General features: G+C 46.1%; 3 protein-coding genes across 7 annotated transcripts; 2 read left to right on the top strand and 1 right to left on the bottom strand.

The window, feature by feature from the left end:
- The first annotated feature begins 18 nt into the window (after nucleotides 1-18).
- Nucleotides 19-14160, top strand: VIPAS39 (VPS33B interacting protein, apical-basolateral polarity regulator, spe-39 homolog). 4 transcript variants are annotated; one of them, XM_058829787.1, is made up of 21 exons: nucleotides 19-95; nucleotides 185-277; nucleotides 745-844; nucleotides 2151-2294; nucleotides 3295-3333; nucleotides 3688-3752; nucleotides 5073-5141; nucleotides 5648-5704; nucleotides 6590-6682; nucleotides 7341-7374; nucleotides 7812-7914; nucleotides 8003-8030; nucleotides 8191-8264; nucleotides 8811-8886; nucleotides 9181-9315; nucleotides 9805-9846; nucleotides 10243-10332; nucleotides 10731-10817; nucleotides 12467-12556; nucleotides 12858-12962; nucleotides 13235-14160. In XM_058829787.1, exons 2-21 carry the CDS (start codon nucleotides 185-187, stop codon nucleotides 13253-13255), a joined length of 1545 nt encoding a protein of 514 aa, XP_058685770.1. In that variant the 5' UTR covers nucleotides 19-95; the 3' UTR covers nucleotides 13256-14160. The 4 variants fall into 4 exon arrangements, 3 of the variants coding, with proteins under 3 accessions (XP_058685770.1, XP_058685772.1, XP_058685771.1); XM_058829788.1 differs by having other exon boundaries at nucleotides 50-95; nucleotides 166-277; XR_009276619.1 differs by lacking the exon at nucleotides 19-95 and having other exon boundaries at nucleotides 102-277; nucleotides 13235-13459; nucleotides 13828-14160.
- NOXRED1 (NADP dependent oxidoreductase domain containing 1) lies at nucleotides 13288-18059 on the top strand. Its single transcript, XM_058851881.1, is given in 6 exon segments — nucleotides 13288-13380; nucleotides 15774-15924; nucleotides 15927-16006; nucleotides 16951-17204; nucleotides 17660-17809; nucleotides 17811-18059. Coding segments are annotated over 6 exon segments (957 nt in total). The 3' UTR covers nucleotides 18040-18059.
- Nucleotides 18060-19336: 1277 nt separating this feature from the next.
- Nucleotides 19337-22308, bottom strand: SAMD15 (sterile alpha motif domain containing 15). Of its 2 annotated transcripts, XM_058829805.1 has the most exons (3): nucleotides 22105-22308; nucleotides 21895-21993; nucleotides 19337-19603 (listed from the first exon to the last, which is right to left on the bottom strand). In XM_058829805.1, the coding sequence occupies exons 1-3, from the start codon at nucleotides 22261-22263 to the stop codon at nucleotides 19337-19339; spliced, it is 525 nt and encodes a 174-aa protein (XP_058685788.1). In that variant the 5' UTR covers nucleotides 22264-22308. The 2 variants fall into 2 exon arrangements, with proteins under 2 accessions (XP_058685788.1, XP_058685789.1); XM_058829806.1 differs by lacking the exon at nucleotides 21895-21993.
- Between the last annotated feature and the right edge of the window lie 7 nt (nucleotides 22309-22315).

Here is a 22315-nt window from a genome sequence, read left to right as displayed (position 1 = left end):
CTGTGTGAGAACTACATATTCCGGCATTCCCCGCGCGCGGCTGCCCCGCCCTGCTGTGAGGACGCCGGTGCTGTTGGCGCGGGAGGGGCGGCGAGGTAAGAGAGGGACCAGGACCAGGGGTGGCGATACCCCCGAGGCAGCCGCTCCATTCCTGTGCTGAGGCAGCCGCGCGGTGCCGTTGCAGATGAGCAGGGTGCGGGCGGACGAGGAGGAGTACTGGCACAGCTCCAAGTTCCGGGCCTTCACCTTTGACGATGAGGATGACGAGCTCTCGCAGGTAGGGAGGGTCCGGGAGGGAACTGCCGATAAGACACTCTCGTCGGGTGGGCCCCCGTAACCATCCCAGCCCAGGCCTCGGCTCTGCACATCGCGGAGAGTTGATGTTCTGTCGGTGGATTGTCACCTCCTGCCCCCTGAGGAGGGTACCGAGGGCTCCCGTCTCTCTCTCCACAGTAGCCAGTCCAAAATCTCATTACGACGTGGTTCTCCCCCACGCACTAAACTGCATCTCCAGCTGGTTGAGCTGTTAGTGTCCATGTAGGTGTCCTTGGGGTTCGCAGTGGTGAGGAAGAGCTACTGTGTTTGCTGCATAGCTTTAGGACTAAAATACCATCCTGACAAGCAGAAATGGAAGCTGAAGAAACTGTATTCAAAGTTCTTTGGGAGATGTTTGATGGTAATAGGAAACAAAGTGTATTCTACAATGCTGATGATCCTTATGCAAGGTCACTCTTTTGTGTGTAGCTAAAGGAATCCAAACGGGCAGTGAATAGTCTTCGGGATATTGTCGATGATGATGATGATGACCTTGAGAGGGTCAGCTGGAGTGGAGAACCTGTGGGAAGTAAGTAGAGAAGTATTGTAAATTACCTTTGAGACAGCGAGGGTTAAAAATTGCTGTTTAAGTCAAGTTACTTAAGTCAGGAGTATTATTTGCTATCTAATCCTGCATATCTAATCTGACTCTGCTCTCCCAGGTTGCATGGTCAACTACTTGATTTACCTGAGCAGATCTACTGAAAAGAGGGTGAGCAGAAGCCCAAATTGTGTAAAAAAGGAGAGTGCAGACAACTGGAGGGAATTCACTTTTTCTAATATGTAGCCAAGCTCAGAGCAGGTGTTTTGGAGGTTATGGATTAATACTTGTCATGTTCAGGTGGCCTGTGAGATTCTAGGTGATCAGTTCCTTCACATCACTGCCTGAAGTGGCACTATTTAAAGTTTATGTGTTTTTACCCCACAGCACTTTAAGCAGATAATCCAAGGTTCAATGTGTGTTTATAGAATGAATCCTACACTAGAAATTTGAAAGGGAGGAGTAAACATGAAGCAGATGTGGTTCTCGTGATGATGGGAGTGAGCTCATGGCCCACACACAATGCTGTGTGCTGTGCTTTTTGAGTTCATGACCCACAGAATTGTGACACTTGCTAGGCAGTGTCAAACCATGAAAATTTACATATGGATCACCCAAAGTATCTTCAAAGACTGATCTTCTTGTCCTTTGCTATAGCTCCTCGCTCTGCTTTCTTGTCTCACCCAGGGTCTTTCTACCTATTGTGTTCTTTTGTCTGTCATCCTGATCCTAAAATAAGTGTGTTGTGCAGCTGTGTGTAAACAAGGGGAAACTGTATTGAGCAGGCAGGAGGGAGATATAGGCATTGTTGCCAGCAGCATGTGCACACTGAGAACTGTTCTGTCTGTGTGGGAAGGAAAACTGTCTTAGTCTTTAGTGTTCAGGAAAGCATCCTCTTAGGCTTCTGCAGTTTGAGGTAGGCTAGAGACTCTCTGTCTTGCTTTGTACTTCTAGAACAATGCAATTTATTTTATTTATACTTTTATCCCCAATACAATAATATATAAATGGTGGGGGTGTCTGTGTATTCCTTTTAAACAAGCCGTAGCCAGCTGTACAATGCTGTTGAAACCAGCCATTTCTGGAGGACAACATGCCACTGCTTAACAAGCAGCATTACATGAGAGTGGGATTCTGCATGAAGAGATGCTCTGCTTCTACATAGCGCTTAGGATCAGACTTACCAAGATGTGCTAGTGCAGAACTGACCAGCACACACTTGGTAATGTTTCTGCTGTGCCAGATCATTCTTTACAGACTCTTTCTCGGTTGAAAATTACCTGTCTGCACACAGGTATCTCCTGGTCAATCAAAGAGACAGCCTCTGGCAGCACTAGTTCCCTGGATGGCCGAGACTCCAGCCTACAGAAGGGCTCTTCCTCCTATGCTGCTCTTCCCAAACAAGCTTCTTCCTACTCTCTAAGCAGTCTGTTCAAAGGTGAGGTTCATTATATACTATATTGGCAAATGTGTTTTCTCTTAAGACCGTCAAGGGGCAATTGTGTTATCTTACGTAAATTGTTTTATCTGAAATGTATTGCAAGACAGGGAAGCTACAATCTCTCCTCAGAGTGGATGTGTGTTGCTTATTGCTCACTGGTCAGAAATTGAAGACTGTCTTGTGCAGTAGATCACATGCTTTTGTGGAGTGGGAAGGGGCTTTGGAGATTATGGCTTCTTAAAATCCAGGTTCCAAAGAACAGCAAGGTAGAGCACAGCACTGTGTGGCAATCCATTTGGTTGATGGAAAAGAGCAGGCTGCAAAGGGACTGGCTTGACCCATGTAGCCCTCATTTAATTTTCAGTTCTGTAGAGAGGACAGATTGATTATCCTTTATTTGGAGCTCAGCTGGCTACTTTTGGTGTTTGTTCAGCAAACACATGATAGCAGCAGTGGCAGCATAGCTAGTTATGGGGGGAGCTGTGCAGCAGGCCGTGGTCAAACATTGCTTGCAATAGTTCAGCTCTATTTTCTCACAGCAAGACAACAAAACAGCTTTGACTTTGTCTCTCTTTCTCTGGGGTGTTTTTTGACTCTCAACTTTGACAATAAAGTGATTTAAAAAAGTATCCAAATTGCATCCCTGGTGGATGGAGCTGTCCATGTTTCCATGGCCTGTGTTGCAGTGCTGTGTGCTTGAGCCTCTGCTCTGCAAGTAGATGAGTGAATTCAGGCTCTAACCTCTCCTGGCCTCAGCACCAAGAGAGCAGATAAAGATGGAGGGTGGTATGGTTTGCAATGCCACAGACAGCTTAAATACCTTAGAATGTGAGCAGGTGAGCCCCAGCTGTGCTGGTGTAGTGTGCATCACTGTACAGGGTGGCTTGTTCTACAGGGGCATAGCTGCAGTAAACTGGCCTTGTAGTCTAGGCTTATGTTCCCTGTGCAGGAGATGTTTCTGGTGCAGGACAGTGTCTCACCAGTGTTTTTATTTCAGGACGGAACAAACTCCCAAGTTTTCAGTCCCTCTCAGATGGTAAGTTTTGGGTCCCTGCCTCTTTCTGGGAGGGGTGCAGATTTACATGAAACAAAGTGTTTCCAAAAAAGAAAAAGGGAAGTGTCATCTGCCTTAGGATGCAAAAACAGAAATCATGTGCTGTCTAAAAGTTCAGTCATGGGTGGTTTTTTCCTAAAAGAAATTAAATAATTGGCATGATGGTTTGGGGTAATTACTTATGTACAACTGACAACTAGTTTTAGAGTAATGCTGTATTGCCATTTGGTCCTTAAGTTTGGGTCTTCTGCCATGAAAACCAAGGAAGGGATGGGTTTGAAGGTGGATGTGAATCAGGATTTTCATGTGCTACTCATCTGTGCTTTTCCCTCTCAGCCCTCACTGACACAGGAGTTAAAAGCTATGCCCCAGAGCTGCGCAGATCGAAAGCTGAGTACAAGGTGAGCAGCCTGTGCTTGTTGTATGCTGAGATAACTGAACTTCCTACTCTACTGGTTTCATGGGAAGTGATTAGTTGCTGTTTCAGACAGAAGAGGGCAATGCAGGAAATAGGACAGCGAACTGCAAAATGCAGCCTTGCAGTAATTCAAGCGTTCTCTGCTTTTGCTCAGAAATATGGAGCTTTGCTGGAGGTCTTGGTTTTGGTTATTCCTTTTATTGAATAGCCCAGCAGTCTTTGTGGAAAGGATTTCAAAGTAGTGCTTTGTCTATAAGCTGCTTTCACGCTGGGTCAGATAAACTGGCATCACATGTGGTTTTTACATTTTTTTAAATATGAAAGTTTTGAAATTTCCTGTTCATGAATCACTGGGACAACACACAGGGAGTTGTGCAGAGGCAATGTTCCAATTGCCAGGGATGTTTGTCTACCAGATATGCAGTGATAGGTGTTGGAGAATCTAGAGGATTTTGGGACTGGGTGGATTCCTGTTACTAGGTGTGAGATTGTGGTCCCATGTCCCTAGGTCCAGGCAGTAACAGGACTGAGCCCATATTCCCTACAGATACAGACATGCACAATACTAACTCAGCTGCCTGGATGGATTAACACAGACAGAAATCAGCACCTTTATGAATAGACGCATACAGGAAACACTCAAGCTTGATCCTGAGCTTCCTTTCTGTCTGACCAATTCTACTGGTGGCACATGCACACTCTCTATGGGTCCCTCCTGCAGCTGGTCTTAGACATCTGGTTTGTTTTGTAGCTGAATCCCAGACCCGGTCTCCTCCAGTAGCTGGCACTTGCATCCTGGAGCTGCTGGGGTTCATGGTCCCCCTGTCCTGTGCCATCTGATCATCCCCAGGTTGGGGTATTTTGTCAATGAGGTATTAATGACATAACCTAACAGAGAGCACTTCCTCAAAGCACAGCAGGAGAAACAGGAGTGCCCTGTTATGTTGTGTTCTGGGCCTGCAGAAGCAGTGAAACAGGAAGGAGAAGGATTATACAGCCTCTTAAATGGATGGGGTGGTGTAAGTGGGGTGAAACAAAGGAAGGAAAGTTAGTGGCAGCTTTTGATGAGTGTCCTGACAGTGACAGGACAGCTGAGAAGCTGCCTCTAATCAGAGGTGCTGGAGGGAACCCTGGTGCTCAGGATATTTGACACTCAGCTATACATTGCTTTGAGAGACTCATGTGCAGAGGTTCCCTAATAGGATTGGGACCTTTCATCCTTAGATTTGGGCTTTCAATAAATCTTCAATGGATTTAAAATTCAGTGTCCTCAGAGCTGGTTCTTGTTGCTCCCTTTCTCTAGGCCTTTGGAGGCAGAAAGCTGAATTGCAACCACTGGCTTGGGTCTCACAAAGACCTAGATGACTTTCTGGTGTGTGAGTTAGGAGTGGCTCAGGCCACCATCACTTTTTATCCTCAGTCTGTTGTCCCTGTGTTCTCCATGCTGCTGTGGAAGGCTCACCAGCAGAAGTCTGTCTGAATTGTAATGTGAAACAGACTCCTTGCCCTTCAGTTTTGGGTTAGTCTGTTTTGCATGTATTTTGTTTGTCCTGAAAGTAACATAATTTGCAAGGAATACAACCTGATGCATTGTGCTTCTTATAAAGAATGTGATAACAGACCGTACTGAGGCAATAGAAAGGCTGTGTTAACATATGAGCCTTTAGCTTCCCTCCACACCAGCATATGCAGAGTCTTAGGGCTCAGCATTTGCACCTGAAAAATGTACATACACATCCTACTAACACCTTTCCTGGAGCAGCTGAGTGATAAGTGTGAGTAGCTACATGTGGGCCATCACTGATGCAGCAGAAGTGGAAAGCAGCTTGGAGACTGCTGAAATGCAGGCTTAAGAGTGCTGTATTTTTCTTGTGGCAGGATTACAGCAGTGACTGGAGCCCCAGAGATACAGTCAGACGAATGCAGAGGGGCAAGGTAAGGACTTTGCACTCTTACCTGCTTGTAAGAGATGGAGGGTGGGTGGTCCCAAAATGCTTTACACTTTCCTGTGTTGCTGGCTGTTCTGGGAGCAAGGAGAGAATCTGTGTTGCTTGCAGCACCTAGCAGGGATGGTGGTCTGCATGTCTGTTACTTTGCCAGGTGACAGTGCTGGGATCACACTAGCTCAGGAGCAGCAGCAGAACTTCAGGGTTTTGTTGATTTGTTTACTTGAGTTGTCCCCTCAGCAAGGCTCTGACAAGTAGGTATCTGTACTGCTGTGTCCCTTTCTACCCTTTCTGCTCCAGGGTTTATTTTAAAAGTCTGAAGGGGTGGGGCTTCATCTCCATTCTCAGTTGGTGGCAAATAGAGAGAGGAAGACAGAAATAGTTTCACTGGAGCTGTAATCTTGGTTTCAGCTGCCTTAGTGTGCAGTGAACACATAGGGAGATTGTGGTTTCACTCTGCATGTGTCTCCTCAAAAGCTGAGGTGAACTAAAGGGTGAGAGAGTCCACAGATGTGGGGCAAGAGGAAGAGAGAAAGAGTTATGACTCTATTTTTCTGTTCTCCTTTGAGGAAGGAGGCCTGCAGAGTTCCTTCCTCCTGTCAGGGCTAGTGGTTTGTGGTATAGTTCTTACAGGGGTGTTTGTGCTGAATGTATGTTGTCTGCTGTCCTAGACTGGGCAGTAATGAGGGCTGACTACAACCCCCGTGGACAGATTTCCAGGATCACACAGCATGTGGTTTCAGCTAAATGACAATTTCTCCACTCGTTGGGAAGGTGCTGAAGGGCTTATGGGAGAGGAATAAACAATAACTTGGGTTCAGCTTGAGGACTGTCTCATGTCCCACATGCCTGCTTCTTCTTGTTCTGTCTCTAGGTCTGCTCTCTAGAGAGATTTCGCTCCCTGCAGGACAAGCTGGTGCTCTTGGATGAAGCTGTGGCAGGGCACGATGGGAATGTCATTACAGCTGTGAGTCCTGCTGGGGCCATACAGGGCTGAGACCTCTGGGTGGCCCCACACAGAGTGCTTGTGAGAATACAGTCAGCTCTATTGCAAGACTAGGGGGTATTCTTTAGTTCAAACCAAACAGTTACTGGAAAATGCCAAAGCTTAATACTGGGAAATTCTGTATTCCTGCTGTCTTTCCTGCCACTCTGCAGAACTGATGTTAATAGCAAGGAATCTGATCCATCAGCTTTACAGATTTTTGCACCTACTTTTTGAAGGTCAAGGTTTAATCTTCATTGCAGCACAGAAGATCTGGGACCTGGCATTTGGGATCTGGGGCCTCATCAGTTTTTTTGGCTTTTAAAGTATCAGACAGGAAATGGGATTGTGTCAGAGCTTTCTTCATCCAGGTCTTTTAATTCCTTGGACTTTGCATGGAAAGGTTTTCCTTTGTAAATTTTGGTCCCATTCATCTAAACTCCAGAATAGGAGCTTAGGCACGAATTGGCAGCTGTGGCCCAGGCTCATTGCTTGTTCTGGGTGTTGTGGGTACCAGAATGAAGTTCAGCACTGTAAGAGCTTTGTTTTCAGAGGCCCTTTGCAAAAGCTTCTCTAGGCCTTGACCAGTGTGCTGTTTGTTGGTCTGTCTTAATTCTGAGCTGTCTGTCTGTGCTCACAGGTCCTGATATTCCTGAAACGGACACTAAGGAGAGGTGAGCATGACTGGCCAGGATTTCTGTAGTGTGTGAAGGACAGAGGGGATAATCCTTTCACTGGGTGCAAGAGACAAAAAGTCTCTGGGATATTGCTTTTTTACTAAGCATGAAATATTTTTGTGGCAAGTGTAGTGTGGATGGTGGGGGGATAGCGATACCTGCAAAGGCTCCAGAGAGGAGCTTTAAGCAGTGGTAGATGGTGGTGATGGGATGAATGAAAATTAATCTGTAGAGGTAGTACACGGCTGTGAATTCAGCTGTCAGCCCAGTGATTGGGCTCTTCTGTGCTCCAGCCTCCAAGACTGTGATTTGAGATGGGATAAGGTTGTTGAATCCTGCCAGTGACTTTCAACTCCATGCACTGTGCTAAATCCCCTCTGCTTGGGAGTGCTGTCTTACTTTACCCACCTGTACATAAACTCTCTCCCTTGCAGAAATCTTGTTTCGGGAGCTGGAGGTGCGGCAGGTGGCCTTGTGCCATCTGATCCATTTCCTCAGAGAGATGGGTGAGCAGAAGTTCCTTCTGGATCTGCTCAGGTGAGGCTGTTGATCCATCTTGTGTCAGGGTTGAGCACACTGCTAGGAACCTGCCTCCAAGGTAATGCTTGCTAATTCTCTTTTGCAGGTTCTTAGACAGGACTGAGGAAGTTGCTGTGAGTATTCCCAGGAGCATAAGCTCCCTTACTGCAGGGAGGGGCTGGCTGCAGAGTGTGTGGGAATCAGGCATAAGCTTTTCATCCCCATTTCACCCTCTGGAATACTGTATCTCCCAAATCTGTGAGAAGACACTGCTTCTTTCCTCTCTCCCTCCAGCTGTCTCAGTACCGGGAGCATTTGAACATCCAGGATGTAGAAAAAAGGAGGGAATTTCTGAAAGGTTGCATTGGGTAAGAAAAAAAATTCAATAGCAGGGGAGGGATGTGGAATCTTCACAGAAAGTGGTAGAGAAGAAAATTAGACCTCTGTGCTAGTACCATGGCTTATGTGGTTTGAGAGCTGATGTTGATTTTCCCTCAGTGAGGAGTGGGAGTAGAGTTTTTGGTACAGTGTAGACCAGAGAGGAATAATTTGTGGGGATCACCTAGTCCAGCAGCTTTTGCTGCTTATTCAGGAGGAAAGATGTTTCAAAGGACTTTCTGATCATTGACCCTTCAGATTGTAATGGAAGTCTGAGTGCCTGAGCACTTGAGGAAGTTGGTAGCATCCACTTTAGGCTATTCTAGGAGATGTGCCATGTAATGTTTCTCTGAAGCCTCTCTAGTTGGAGACGGCAGTGGGTCAGGAACTTGAATACCCACTGGCCATTTGAGCTGGGAAGAATGGGAGCTTTTTTGGTAGGAAAAAAAAACTTCTGCTAAGTGTACTTAGAAGCAAATTAAGGATTCTGTACTTCAGAGCTGGTCACAGTGTTTCTTTCCTTCATGTCTGGCCAGGCTGCCATTTTCAGCTGAGGATACCTCTCACATCCAAGACCATTTTACCCTGTTGGAGCGACAGATCATTATTGAGGTATGAAATCTTCTCTGCTGGTCAAGAGATTGCTGGGACTACCTGTGAGATCTCTTGCTGTCCCTAACTTTCACTACATTGGATCTAACCAGCCTGTCCTGGCTAGTGTAGTTGTAATTGCTGTTCAGGCTGCTCTCCCAGGCAGGTGTGAAATACCAGATCTGAGACTTGATAGCATGTTGGGGCTATGCTTGCACACTGCTGTCACAACACTCTCTCTAGGTCTCTATCCCACAGCTAAACAGGCAGTTGTCCTGGCTCACGTCCACCCTGTCTGTCTTCCTGATTCCACAGGCTAATGATCGGCACTTGGAGACGGCTGGGCAGTCAGAGCTATTTCGGAAATATCCTCGCAAGGCTTCAATCCTCAACATGCCACTAGTGACCACCCTCTTCTACTCCTGTTTCTACCACTACACAGAGGCTGAGGTACGGATGATGTGGCAGAAGATAAGGTTGCATCTCATCCTTGTAGCCCTCAAGATGTAGGGTGGTCAAGCTGCAGCATGTTAAGGAGAGTAAGGGAAAGAGAGATCTTATTTCATCCCTCAGAGAGACTTTGTCCCCTGGCACCAGTTTGGAGTTTTATGCTCTAAGACATTCAACCTGGCACAGTTTGTCAGGAAGTTGCCTCCTAGAAATCACTGTCAATCCCATGAGGCTGAGGTACTGGTCTTGGAAGTGCTGGAGGTGCACCAGTTGAGGATGTAGGGAAGCCGGACCAGAGAGCTAATGAGGTGGGATGGGATAGTTGCTGTCTTCTGTCAGCTGCTTCCTCCTGTGGTACTGACATGAGCAAAAAGCAGTAAAATCTTGAGAAGATTGATTCTGTGCAAGGCAGATGCCTTATAATAGGTGTGTGAACCCCTGCTGTGGCCTGCCCTTCTGAGTTTGCACTGACTTGTCTGCTTTCTTTAGGGAATGTTCAGCAGCCCCACCAACCTGAAGAAAACATTTAAGGTGCGTGAGTCTCTCCTGTTTTGGCAGCACTAGCTGAAAACATGCACAGATAAACTATGTAATAAAAGGGGCTCAGTAGGAGGAATATGAGAGGCTCAGCACTGAGCTAGGGGGGGGACCATGGCATCCTTTTTGAGCAAGGCCCTTCTGGAGTCTCAGAAAGGCAAGTGAGAGCCATGTGGAGACTTTCAATGGATGTACCCTGTCTGCAGCAGCACTTGCAAATCACCACTTCCTACTCTCCTAGGTGCTGTGTGGCATCAGGCAGCATCTTGCCTCTTTGTGTGGGTGTTGGTGTGGGTCCTGCCAGGGCTCGGGCAGATGGCATTCATCTCCAGCCCACACAGGCCCTTCTGAGCTGTGCTGTTGGTCTGACTCCAGCTTTCTGCCTTGCAGATTCCTGATAAGCAGTATGTGCTGACTGCCCTGGCTGCCCGTGCCAAGCTGCGGGCTTGGGGTGATGTGGATGCCCTCCTCACCACCAAGGTGAGCTGCTGAGAGCCTTGCTGGGGACACAGTCCCAAGTACTGGTGTCTGCTACTGATAGCTGGCTTGTTCTGGAGTTACTGGACAGACTGGTTTTATTCCAGCAAGGCCCAGCACCTCTGCTGCAGGGTGTTGCAATACTTTCCTCCTCTCCCTGCCCAAGACCTCTGCTGGGCTGGCTTGGCTGCAGCAATAAGGTCAGAGAAGGGGGCTGTCTCTGAGCTCTGTTACCAAAGGGATTGCAGCCAGCCTGTGCCCAGCCCCTGCACGAAGGGCTCTGCCGTGGGATGCGTGTGGTGGCTGTGGATTACGTTGCTGGCACTGGGAGAAAAAACACATTTTCTTGTAGCTGGAGGGATTGTCCTTTTGAGTTGACATAGGTTTGGTTCTCATTTCAGAACTGGCTGGGTTACACCAAGAAGAAGGCACCTATTGGCTTCCACCGGGTGGTGGAGATCTTGCAGAGGAACAATGCTCCTGTGCAGGTGAGCCAGGAACCCCTGCTTATGTCCTGCTCTTTTTTGGGATTTGGTGTATGAGTGACTCCTCAGGTGAGCTGCTTCCTAGCTGGAAGTGAGAGAAGCTTGCTGGATCTTCTGACTCCGCCAGGTGGGTGCAGCACTCAGCTGAGCAGCCCATGCATCAACAAAAGGTGTGGGTGCTGTTGAGGGCTGGGTCCTAGCTCTGATTGCAGGAGGGACAGCTGTGCGGGCTGTGACCAATGACTGTGTTGTGCTCCAGGTTTTTCAATACCTCCCAGAATAATCTTCTCCATAATTTTACCATGCACTGAAATGAAATATCATAAAAGGAAATCAGATTTGACAAGGTAACCCACTTGGTTGATCAAGGGAAGCCACTCTATGTAATGTTTTTGGATTTCAGTAAAGCTTTTGATGTCTCTCGGAGTATTCTTCTGGCCAAAATGTCCAGCACACAGCTGGATAAACAAATGATGAGATGGGTGAGCATCTGGTTCATGGGTTGGGCATAAAGGATTACAGTGAATAGGGTGACATCAGACTGGTGACTGGTCACTAGTGGGATTTCACAGGGCTCCATCCTCTGCCCTGTGCTCTTCAACATTTTCATAAATTACTTGGATGCATGACTGGAAGGGATACTAAGCAAGTTCATAGATGATCCAAAACTGAACGGAGTTGTTGACTCCCTCGAAGGCAAGGAGGCTCTGCAGAGAGACCTCAACAAATTAGAGGGCTGGGCAGCCATCAAAATTAAGTGGAGTTCAGCAAGGGAAAGTGATGGATTCTGCATCTGGCATGTATAGATAGAATGAGAGGCTGGAGAGCAGCACCATGGATCCTGGTCAGTAGCAAGTTGAACATGAGCCAGCAGTGCCCTGGCAGCCAGGAGGGCCAACACTGTCCTGGGGTGTATCAGGCACAGCATGGCCAGCTGGGTAAGGGAGGGGAGTGTTCTGCTCTGCACTGGGGCAGCCTCACCTTGAGTGCTGGGGGCAGTTTTTTGGCACCACAGTTTAAGAAGGTTATAAAGCTATTAGAGACCGTGCAAAGGAGGGCCATGAACATAATGAAGAGCCTTGAGAGAAAGCTGCATGAGGAGCAGCTGAGATTACTTGGTCTGTTCAGCCTGGAGAAGAAGAGCCTGAGGGAAAACCACATTGCATTTTACAGCTTCTTTGTGAGGGGAAGAGGAGGGGGGACCAGTGACAGGACCCAGGGAGTGGCCTGAAATTGTGTCAGGGAAGGTTTAGGTTGGATATTGGAAAGAGGTTCTTTACCCAAAGGGTGATTGGGCACTGGAAAAGGCTCCCCATGGAAGTGGTCACAGAATGAAGCCTGACAGAATTCAAGAAACATTTGGACAATGCCCTCAGGCACATGTTCTGACCCTTGGGAAGGCTGCTGTGCTGGGACAGGAGTTGGATTCTATGATTCTTGTGGGTCCCTTCTAACTTGGTTTATTCTGTGATTCTGAGCTTTGTAAGCAAAGCTTCTGGGATCCTGAACAGTATTGTTGAGGTCACTTGTTCCCCAAGGAAGGGGCCAAGTCTGTGTGACCAGCAGCCATGAAATGTTTTGAGGCTGGGGTGAGGAAATGAGATGGGATATACCTGTGGAAAGGAGCTGAGACATTCTTCTGTCTCTCACAGGTGCTGCAGGAATATGTGCGCCTGGTGGAAGATGTGGAGACCCGGCTGAACCTCGCTACCAAATACAAGTGCCATGATGTTGTCATAGAGGTAGATTGCTGCCTTGTGAAGAGATGGGTCACAGGCCTGCTTTTTCTCTCTAGCTTTTCTGATCTCTGCCCTGTGCCACTTCTGTCATGTGGCTGGTGGGGTTTGTTTATCCCTGTGGCCTGGGAAAAATGATAAGGTTCCCAGTAGAAGTCCATGGCTCCTAGCATTTGTTCTGTGAAATTGTTTTGTGTTGGGAGCTGGATGGGGAATTGTAGAGTTGCCCTGCCCATCTGCAGGACACTGTCTAACCATGGAAGTGTCCCTTTCTCTCAGCTGGGTGCTGGTTTTGCCCTTTATCTAGACCTACCGGGATCTAAAGGATCGTATCCAGCTGACAGCATATAAATGCAAGGTGGAGCGGGGCTCTGCAGAAGAAGAGAAGATACACAGCATTCTCAGCAATGTGGTATGAAATGCTTACTCTTTCTTCCAGACACTCTTACCAGAAACAGATATAGGTTAGGTGTAGGGGCATGGCTGTCCTACATACTTTCTGTCTTTGCTGGGAAGCAAATTTTTTGTTTGGTGTTGTATTCAGGGTAGGAATGAATGGTTATACTGATAGAAATGGCATGCTCTGGCCATAGCTGTGCTTGTCAGGGACTGGGAGTCACTAAGTTGACCCCTAGGGCTCTGTGTTCAGCATTGCTGTTAGTGATGTCTTGTTCTCTCTGTTAGCAAATCCGGTGGAAGAACTGAACACCTGTGAAACAGCTTGTTTGGCTGTCACCATGTCACTGAAAGAGAGAACTGCAAAACCCAGTCCAGTGCCAACAGAGGAGCTCCGTTACTACTCATTGCATGATCAACGCTCATCGGTGACAGTGGGTGCCCGTGGCTTGTGGGACTGTGACATTCAGGCTGCTTGAAGACAGCTACTAAAATGTAGCTGGTGAAACCATGGTACTGATCCATCAGGGTTGATTCTTTTTGGAATCTTTGATGTGGCTGTAAGCCAGGCATCACTTGTGTGTGTGGAGGGAAGTTGCTGGGCACAGCAAGATGAATGTTTGCTCTGGGTGGTGCCTGGGCTTATTCTTGCAAGACGAATGTGTCAGTCACACTCTGGAGTCTTGCCACCAGACAGTGCTGACCAGTCCCTGTAACAGTCAAGCTGGCTTGGGCATCACTAATCATGGTTGTGGCTGGAGTAAAACCTACCTGCAACATGTTCTCCCTGTGTGAAAGTGCTGGGGGAAAGGACCAGGACCAGTTGGACTTTTTTTTTTTTTTTTTTTTTTTCTTTTCCTGTTTGTTCTGGCTCACACTAGGAAAAGAGGTGTGTGAACTCCTGCAGAGAGCCAGGACAGCAGCCACTGCCAGTAAGTATCCTTCTGCTAGCGCTCCACAGCATTTGGAAGATCCCTTTACCAGGAAAACACGTAGTGTGGAGGTGGTCAGAGTCCTTATGGGTTGGATGGAGAGCAAGCAGGGACCTCTCTCAGTTGACACAAACCTGCTGGCTCCAGCAGCTATTTTCTCAGAAAGTGTTATGCCAGGAAGGATGGAAATGCACTTTCTTAGAAACATAACTCCTCAGGCAGCTGCTGGCTTCATCCTTTCAGACCTCACTTCAATTCTGTAAATAAAGCTGTCTCTTTCTCCTTGGGCTGTTTCCTTCCTTCCCCCACTAAGCATATTGTCACTCTTGTGTGTTAATCCTGAGCAATTTATCACCTCCCACAAAATGAGTTGCAGGATCTTTTTTAATGTTCTGAAAAGCACAGTGCATGTCACCATGGAGTGACATTGCTTGCAGCAATACCTTATTTCACACCTTCAGTGCCATCAGCTCAGATGAATTAATTTTGGAGAGTTTGTAGGAGTTTGCTGCCACAGGGGGTCACACGAACCCGAGAGTAGATTTGGATTCTAGCCTCCCTGCTGCACTGTGAACTTTTTTTTCTTTTTTTTTTTTGGGTGTCTTTTTTCTTATGGAACCATTTGGGTTGGAATGGACCTCTTTATCATCTAGTCCACTCCTGCTTTATCAGGATCACCTGGAACAGGCAGACCAGGACTGTGGCTATTGTGGGTTTTCAGTATCATCACAGCTGGAGATGACTCAGCTTCTCTGGGAAACCTGTTCTGAAATTGGCAACACTCACAGTAAAAGGTGGGTTTGTTCCTTCAGATGGACCAGCACATTTCAGTTTGTGCCCAGTACCCCTTGTCATCACTGGGCACCACTGAAGAGAGTCTGGGTCCCCTTCTTCACTCCCTGTCATCACATACTTGGACGAAGTGACAAGGTTGCCCTTGATATAGAACCATTTTAGGTGAGGGATGCTAAAATTAATAGTAACAAGTCTAATACAGCTTGTATTTTATGTTGCTCATACTAATTGAGTAAATAGAAGTCCTTGGCAGGCTGCATATAAAGTCATATAACCCCATAAACTTAGATAAGACAAATGGGGAGAATTGTCCTCCAGAGAGATGTTTGGAATAAAATCTTTCTAATCAGCTCAGGGAAGAGATGAAACAGGGCTTTTTATAGATCTCGAAAACTAACCAGATCCCAAGGCTCAGCTGTTTCAGCTAAAGACTTTAAATCAGCCTGCAAGGACTGGGCCAGACAGCTAATCTCTTTGCATGTTTATTCCTTCATGTCACCTGCTGCTACCCTTTGCTTTGTTAGAACAGTGATGAGCAGCCACCAAAGTCCCTTTGTGGTACTTTGGGCAGGCAGGCAGTGCTAACGGTCTGGTAGCAGTGGTTTGTTTCACCTGCATGTGCCGCGGCGGTGTCCACGACAGGGGTGCCGCGACTACCCTGAAGAAGCTGTCCTGAAAAGGACTGTCCAGGGGCACAGGCACGTCCTCTGCCCGGCGAGTGATCTCAGCTCAGCTGCAGCATGCAGGCGACGCGGAGAGAGAGACTAGAGAGCTGTATGGCATTCCACTGAGAAATAGCCTTTATTATAGCAGGGCCCTCAGTGAAGGGAGCCAGTGACAGCAGCTCCTCGAACTGGGGAAAAAACGGGGTATTTATAGAGGAGAGGGGTGGGGGAAACTTGGATACATGTATCAGGGTGGATTGATAGGGAGGGAAACCAATGGGGTGTAACAAATTAACATGTTCAACTCTAGGGCCTCTGGGAGTGACACTTTTTCTCTGCATGACATAGAAGTGTCTTGCCTAGGGAGAAGCTCTCCAGGGGAGAGCCAACATTTCTGAACTGGCCAGTTCCCTGGTCTCCACATGCATGTGGTAGGGCACAGGTAATTCTGTTCCAGTGCCTAGACATGCTGGTTGGTCAGCTCTGCTATCTCCTGGACTTTTGAGTTCCTTTGTCTTGCTTAGTGCAGTAGCCCTGCAGAAGCAGAGCTTTACATGCTTTTATAACAATGCTCAGCTGGTGGCCTGGAGGACATTGTGTTCTGCTGCTGCCTCCTGTCACACATGCTGTCCATCTGCTGTCATTTGTCCTGTCACGGTGTACAGCCTTGACACCTCCATCCCTCCCCTCTAGAAAAATGGACCATGTCATTTCAGAGCCTGGAAATGACACCAAACGCAGGAAGAAATTAAACTCTCTGACCCTATCTTTGAGATGTCAGTGAGTTGCATTACTTTATTCTGGCCAGGATGTGCAGTGAAAATCATTCGAACTGCACATGTCCTGTACAAGACTTTTCCCATATTTATACATTTATTGAAAACAATTTTTGAGCAAACGAGCTTTATGTCATCGGTATCCCTATGTCAGTTTTTTTTTTTTATGCTGGCAGACTTAACACATAACTCATTCTTCTTAACACATACATAAAATATTCACATACTGCATTGAACTCATACAACTCCCTTCGAGTTAAAAGAACTCAAATTATCTGAGCAAACTCCACTATAAAAGCCACTAATTTACTAACTTACATGTGGCCTAAAAAAAGCTTCACAGTACACCTTTCACCATACAGTTTCACAACAGGATTTACTGCAGGATTCACTGCAGGACTCAAACCTGCGATTTCTGGATTTTACCACTGGATGGGACTTTAACCCGTTGTTTCTACAAAAGGGGACCTGAAACATCGGAACAGCCACCCTGTGATTAATGCATTGCTGAGTTCCCTTGAAGTACCCATGGTGCTCACTGTGCCATCATGGCCAAATGGTTACATGTCTTTATATGCAGCCTGTCAAGGACTTCTGCTTACTCAATTAGGATGAGCAACATAAAATACAAGATATATTAGACTTGTTACTACTACTCTTAGCATCTCTCACCTAACATAGTCCCAGATCAGAGGTTTCAAACCAAACAGGTCTGGTTGTCAGTGTAATTCCTCACAGTAGTGTGAGATGAAAATACCTCTTCACATCTGTGTGCACACTGGTAATTAGTATTTGATTTTGTTCATCCTACAAGGAAAATAAAATTCCATTAATAGCTGGTGGTCATTTTTTATGCAGGCCTGAACAGCATCATGTGGCAGAACCTGCCTCAGCAGAAGGCACTGAAACTAAGCAGTGACCTCAGCTTTCCTGAATGCTGCCTCATCTGTGCAAAAACCTTCCTGCCCAGGTTTGTGTGCAAGAGTTTTGTCAGGAAAGATTTTGCCCCTTTGATTACTCAAGAGGAGAAAGTAAGACAGTTGAATGCTGAGGTACTGCTTGTCTCTGCTTTGCAACTTGCTTCATCTCATATATAACATGGGCTACCTTGTTGGGGTGAAGGTGCTGAACTCTGTGCTGTCCTTAGGACATCTCTGCCCTAGGAACTGCTTTAGATGATGTATTAGCAACAGAAAATCTGGGCTGAGTTATTTTGTCCCTGGATCCTACTTATCATGGTTGCCTGAGGCAGCTGATCAAGACTAGGGCAGTGGATGCAAAAGAAAAATTCCTATGGGAATATCTAGAGAGGACAGTTTTTAGGGGTGATGATCTTACGACAGTTCATGAACTGGACTATTGAGGATGTTAAGTCAGGGGAACACGGCTTGAGGGAAAAGATTCCTGCTTTTTCAGGATTCTTTTAGAACCATTAGTCTGAGTTTTACTTCATCTGACAGCATGATGCCTGGAACATTTTACGTTGAAGTCTCTGAGTCTGATGGTTTCTCAAAGACCCAAGAGTCTTGTAGTCAGACACTGAAGAAAACCACTATTTGTTACATTTTTAGCAAGCTGCTTTGAACTGTTGTTGCCAGCAAAGGTTTCCACGTTTTCCCTTCCCAGAACCTTCCCCTTGTTTGATTTGACAGCTGTGCCACTGAGAAAGTCTCTCTTTAGTCAGCTGCTGGAAAAGAGAGCTTGTTTGGTGCCATCTGATGCCTGGTGCTCTACTGTACCAGGCACCCTCTGGAAACTGTCCTATAAAGCAATGTGGGCTGGTCAGCACCAAGACATCTCTCACTTCAGGTGTAGTGGAGCCTAGTGTGATACTGGATGACAAGTCTCCATTCTCCACAGCTGCTTCCAATGGTTTCTCAGAAATTCCAGAGGAAAATGCTGAGTATGATTCTAAATCTTCATAAACCATAATGAAACCCATGAAGAATGCTTTGTTGAGTTCTCAAGTTCTCATCCCAGCCCCTTCATGGGATTAAGCCGTGCAAGATCCAGCACTGTTAAATCTCAGATTCTTTAAACTATTCCAGCCAATAACCCTATGTACACATTTTCTTCTATGAGTTTCACTCTCTGCATTGCTCAGCAAACTTGCTTATCCCTGGTTGCCTGAGCTTTTCTATTGTTTGTGGTTTTTTTGTCTGAATTTGCTTAATACATAGTCTTGCCCTATGAACTGCTTCAGTTTCATTTAGTTTCTACTGCAGCTTCAATACAAAACTGAATTACAAAACCAAATTACAGTTATTTTGTAGTGGCTCCAGCTTTGGTTTAACAAACTAAACAGGATCAGGTTCAGTCTTTTTTTGTTGTATTTTTTTATTCCCCATGGGGGATCTTGAGAAAGCCATTGTATCCTGACAACGTACTAGCGATTTAGTCAGGAGTGCTCTTTCTGTTGAGCCAGGCTTTCATCAGCACTTACTTCTACTTCCTTGCTGGTGATAATGCATTCCACCCTCACCACCACAGACTATATATGTCCTTCAAGAAAAAAAAGGAGGTAACTGGATACTCTGTCCAAATCCACCCGGGACAAAGCAATTCTTATTCCCTAAATTCTCTAGTTTACTGTTCTTTTGTACTTTCTGCCACCATCTTTTGTGTTTCAGTACTGTTTACCATGATAAAACACTGCCTGCCTAGTTTTGCTTCACAGGAAATAATTTCTTTGGTGAGGCCAAAGATTAGTTATGCATGTTGCACTTAGACCCCTTGCTTAATTATGATTGCTGACAGCAGCTGTCGCCCCACCTGTATAGCAGTTATTGTATATGCAATTTATTTTATATCTGGTATTAGAGCAAGCCCAGTCTGTAGACACTGAAGCCTGGGAGAAATCTATTCACTTGAGCATCTGGGAAGTTCTTATCAATCACTTGTGCCTAAAATATGTCAATGATTGTTTTTTGGTCTTTTTTAATCAACTGTGAAGCAGAAGTGAAAGACAATAGTACAGTCTGATCTACAACCTCCACTTCACTTAATTCCTGTAAGCAAATGAAGAATTGCAGAAAAGAGACAATGTGAGAATGGGTTTGATGTAATAAAATGTCTAAGAGTTGCAGTGGCAGTGCAGTGCAGAATTTTCTGTAATTGTGAAAAGGTGGAATTGTACATCCTTGAACAATCTGCAAGGTAATAAGGGTACAGTCTGCTGTGGTTGTTGAGCTTCTTATGAAGGCAAAAGTGCAGCATGAGTCTCTAATTCTGCCTCTGCATGTCCTGTGATGCAGGGAGAGTAACCACTCCCACCATGGTCTGGGATCCTTGAAAAGAAGGAACTGTAGTATAGGGTTCCAGTCCTGCTTTTTGGATAAACTGTGAAAAAGTGAGGGCATCTGCTTTCTCTCCTGTTGGTGCCTTTCCCTCTAGGAAGAGACCCATACTGTCTCTGTACGGGAGGGCAATGGATCTGCTGAAGAGAGGCTCCTCAATCCCCAGCAACTCTCGCACGTGTCGTGAAATTTCCTGAAATACAATATGAAACACCAGAAATTCTCATTTCTCAAACCAAGACAACAGGGCAGCATCTAAAACCATTCCATATCAGAGCAGCAGGAAAAAGTGATATTGTGAATTTTGGTACAGTTTCATGCTTGAAGTTGCAACGTAAGGGGGATCTGAATCCATAAGCCTCGTGACATGTAAAAGCAGTGCATATCACCTTCTCTCCAGATTTACTATCAGTGATGGCATCACATTTGGTCTCTTAATGGCATATATATAGTTCTGCTTTCGTCCTTACACTTCAAGGACAAACAAGTTATGGGTGAATGAACTGCAGTCTCTTCTGCTTAATGCAAAATCATTGCTGTTTGTTAAATTATAATGCGAATGACAATCTACACAAAGGTGTAAAAATAATTAGCAAAAAGTCATATTGTTAATTTAGAAAATGTATGGTTGTCTGAGCCAGCTGGAACTGTGAGTGAGCAGAGCCTTACCATTGTTTTTGAAGTAACTTCTGAGAATTTAACTATCTAATTTGATTGAATATGACAATACAATTTGCAAGGTTTTACTGATCTCTCAGAGTATTTGCTCAAAACTTTCCCACCAACTTTAGCTTGACTCTGAAAAGTAGTACCCTACTTTTTGTGATAACAAAAGAACACCAGACTTGTATCTTGAGTGGTTTTGATATTTAAAATACCAGCACAGTGGGATTAAAACCAGCAGTAGTGTCACTCGTCCACACTGCATAGCTTCCACATAATTAGCTGTAATTCTCTACCAAACTGCCATTTCCCCTAAACTGAAAACAGTTTCTTGCTGAGCTGATGTTATCACTCTTATTTCTATAGTAACTGTATCAGCCTTTCATTTATATTTCTTGTTGGGAAATTGTGGCTTTAACTTTTCACCTGCTCTAGTAGACACTTCCTGAAAGACCCAAAGGGCAACATCCTGCAGAGCTCTGCATACTTGGATTCTGTCAGAATAAAGTTCTTTAAAACACAAATAACTGCCTTTGAGAATATCTAGGTTCCACTGAAGTGTGTGAGATGTTCCCAATTTACTTGCAAGCTTTGGAAAATATTACTGAGACAGTCTCACTTCCAAGCTTGCCTCTCTATAGCTTATCTAGAGGAATTTCAGTTCCTACAAGAGGAAGAATGGCTTACAGTTGGTATGTCTAACCCACGGCCTGGTATTACTCAGCAGTTGAACTAACACCATACCTAATCCTTATATTCCAGTATGAGGGTGAGGCTTACAAAGCCTATAAAATTCTTCCACTTTTGGAAAGCACTAATGACTACAGTCTCTATCTGCTTGTAGCAAAATATTTCCGGAGGTTTGCTGTCTGAAAAATTTAGTGTTAAATTGATGCCTTTCTCTCAACAGGCAAAGTCATGGCACTAGTTAATGTTTTTGGTAGCTTAAGTTTCAAACAAACAATTAAGATTGTGCAACCAGACAGGACTGTGGTGAAATTGCATTTTGGTACTGTAGAATAAAATAGTTTTAATACTCTAGTCACTGGAGCATAATGCTTCTTCTTTCTTCTGGGTTTGAACTTCTACCTGTGTTTTCTGGTGAAAGCAACCTCAAGCTGTGATGCAAAACAGATGATTTGGCTCTGTAAATGCAGTCCCTCTGTGGTTTCCACTAAGGGAGGGAAAGAGGGTAGCGAAATTTAAGTTAACTTGTTGATTTTCTGAATTTTTAGGAAGCTTTGGAAGACCAGAGTGTAGCCTTGAAATTCAGCCTTAATTATCAGTGTTTGTTAAAGAAAATATTTAGGGTTGAAAGGAAAAAGACCAATTGCGTGATCATAACGTGAGGAAGAGACAGAGTTCCTGTTTGTGCCCAGCAAAGCGTAAAAGAAGGAAATAAAAATGAGTGGCCCTTTTGCTGCTTGAGATCAGTGGTTCAATTGCTGCAGGTTAAATTTAACTAGGTTTTCTACAAAGTTCTACAAATCAGTAAGTGGAAAATGATTTAAAAATTTTTCTGAGCATGTGGTGCTCACATCTTGCTAAGCAATTTTATGGGGCCAGAGGGCAACATACGCTTAAAGAAAGGCTAAGCACTTCTGGTGCCCCAGAGAAGAAGCCCTAAATCTGCAGCCAGCTAAAGACCTGAATAGACCTATACTCTAAAACTATGACTGTATAAATTCGGTTGTCCAGTTTCAGGCTCACTCTTTGAATCGGCGCTCTGCCCGGGCACACAGGCCACAGCCCAGCCCGCCTGCCAGCAGGCAGGGCCAGCCGAGGGGCTGAGGGAGCTCCGGGAGCCGCAGCCGGGCGCACCTGCATGTGGCCGAAGTCCGTGACGCCCATGGCGGGCAGGTTGGAGCAGTTCACGTGGATGAGGCGCCGGCCGGTGATGCCGTTGGCCCTGAAGCATTCCTGGGCAGGAAAGCGGAGGGAAAGGCGGATCGCCATCTGCCACTACCGCCCCTCTGCCGCTCGCACACGCACACGCTCACATACACACACACCCCGGGTTCAGGCCCGAACCTCGTACTGGGGGAAGCCGAGCTGCGCCACCCACTCAGCCACTTCCTCGGCGCTCCAGGCCAAGAAGGGGCAGAAGGACCGCGGTCCCCCCGCGCCCCCGGGCTCAGGCTGCGGCTCTTCAGCCACTCCAGGCCCCGCGGGACCCGGGCGCGGCTCCATTCCCACATCCCCAGGCCACCACGGCAACGCGTCTGTCGGGGAACCCGTTACC

This window comes from Poecile atricapillus, chromosome 1 (assembly GCF_030490865.1).
Source record: "Poecile atricapillus isolate bPoeAtr1 chromosome 1, bPoeAtr1.hap1, whole genome shotgun sequence".
Classification (NCBI taxonomy): domain Eukaryota; kingdom Metazoa; phylum Chordata; class Aves; order Passeriformes; family Paridae; genus Poecile; species Poecile atricapillus.
Note: the sequence above shows the minus strand (reverse complement) of the source record. Positions and strands in the feature narration are given on the sequence as shown.

Bases quoted from the DNA above. Each gene is read 5' to 3' on its own strand.
- SAMD15 (XM_058829805.1), bottom strand. From the start codon at position 22,263: ATGGAGCCGCGCCCGGGTCCCGCGGGGCCTGGAGTGGCTGAAGAGCCG. The intron at 21,994-22,104 runs GTTCGGGCCTGA...TTTCCTGCCCAG, and splicing joins TCGGCTTCCCCCAGTACGAG to GAATGCTTCAGGGCCAACGG. The intron at 19,604-21,894 runs GTGCGCCCGGCT...ATTGTATTTCAG, and splicing joins CGGACTTCGGCCACATGCAG to GAAATTTCACGACACGTGCG.
- VIPAS39 (XM_058829787.1), top strand. From the start codon at position 185: ATGAGCAGGGTGCGGGCGGACGAGGAGGAGTACTGGCACAGCTCCAAG. The intron at 2,295-3,294 runs GTGAGGTTCATT...TTTTTATTTCAG, and splicing joins TCTAAGCAGTCTGTTCAAAG to GACGGAACAAACTCCCAAGT. The intron at 10,333-10,730 runs GTGAGCTGCTGA...TTCTCATTTCAG, and splicing joins ATGCCCTCCTCACCACCAAG to AACTGGCTGGGTTACACCAA.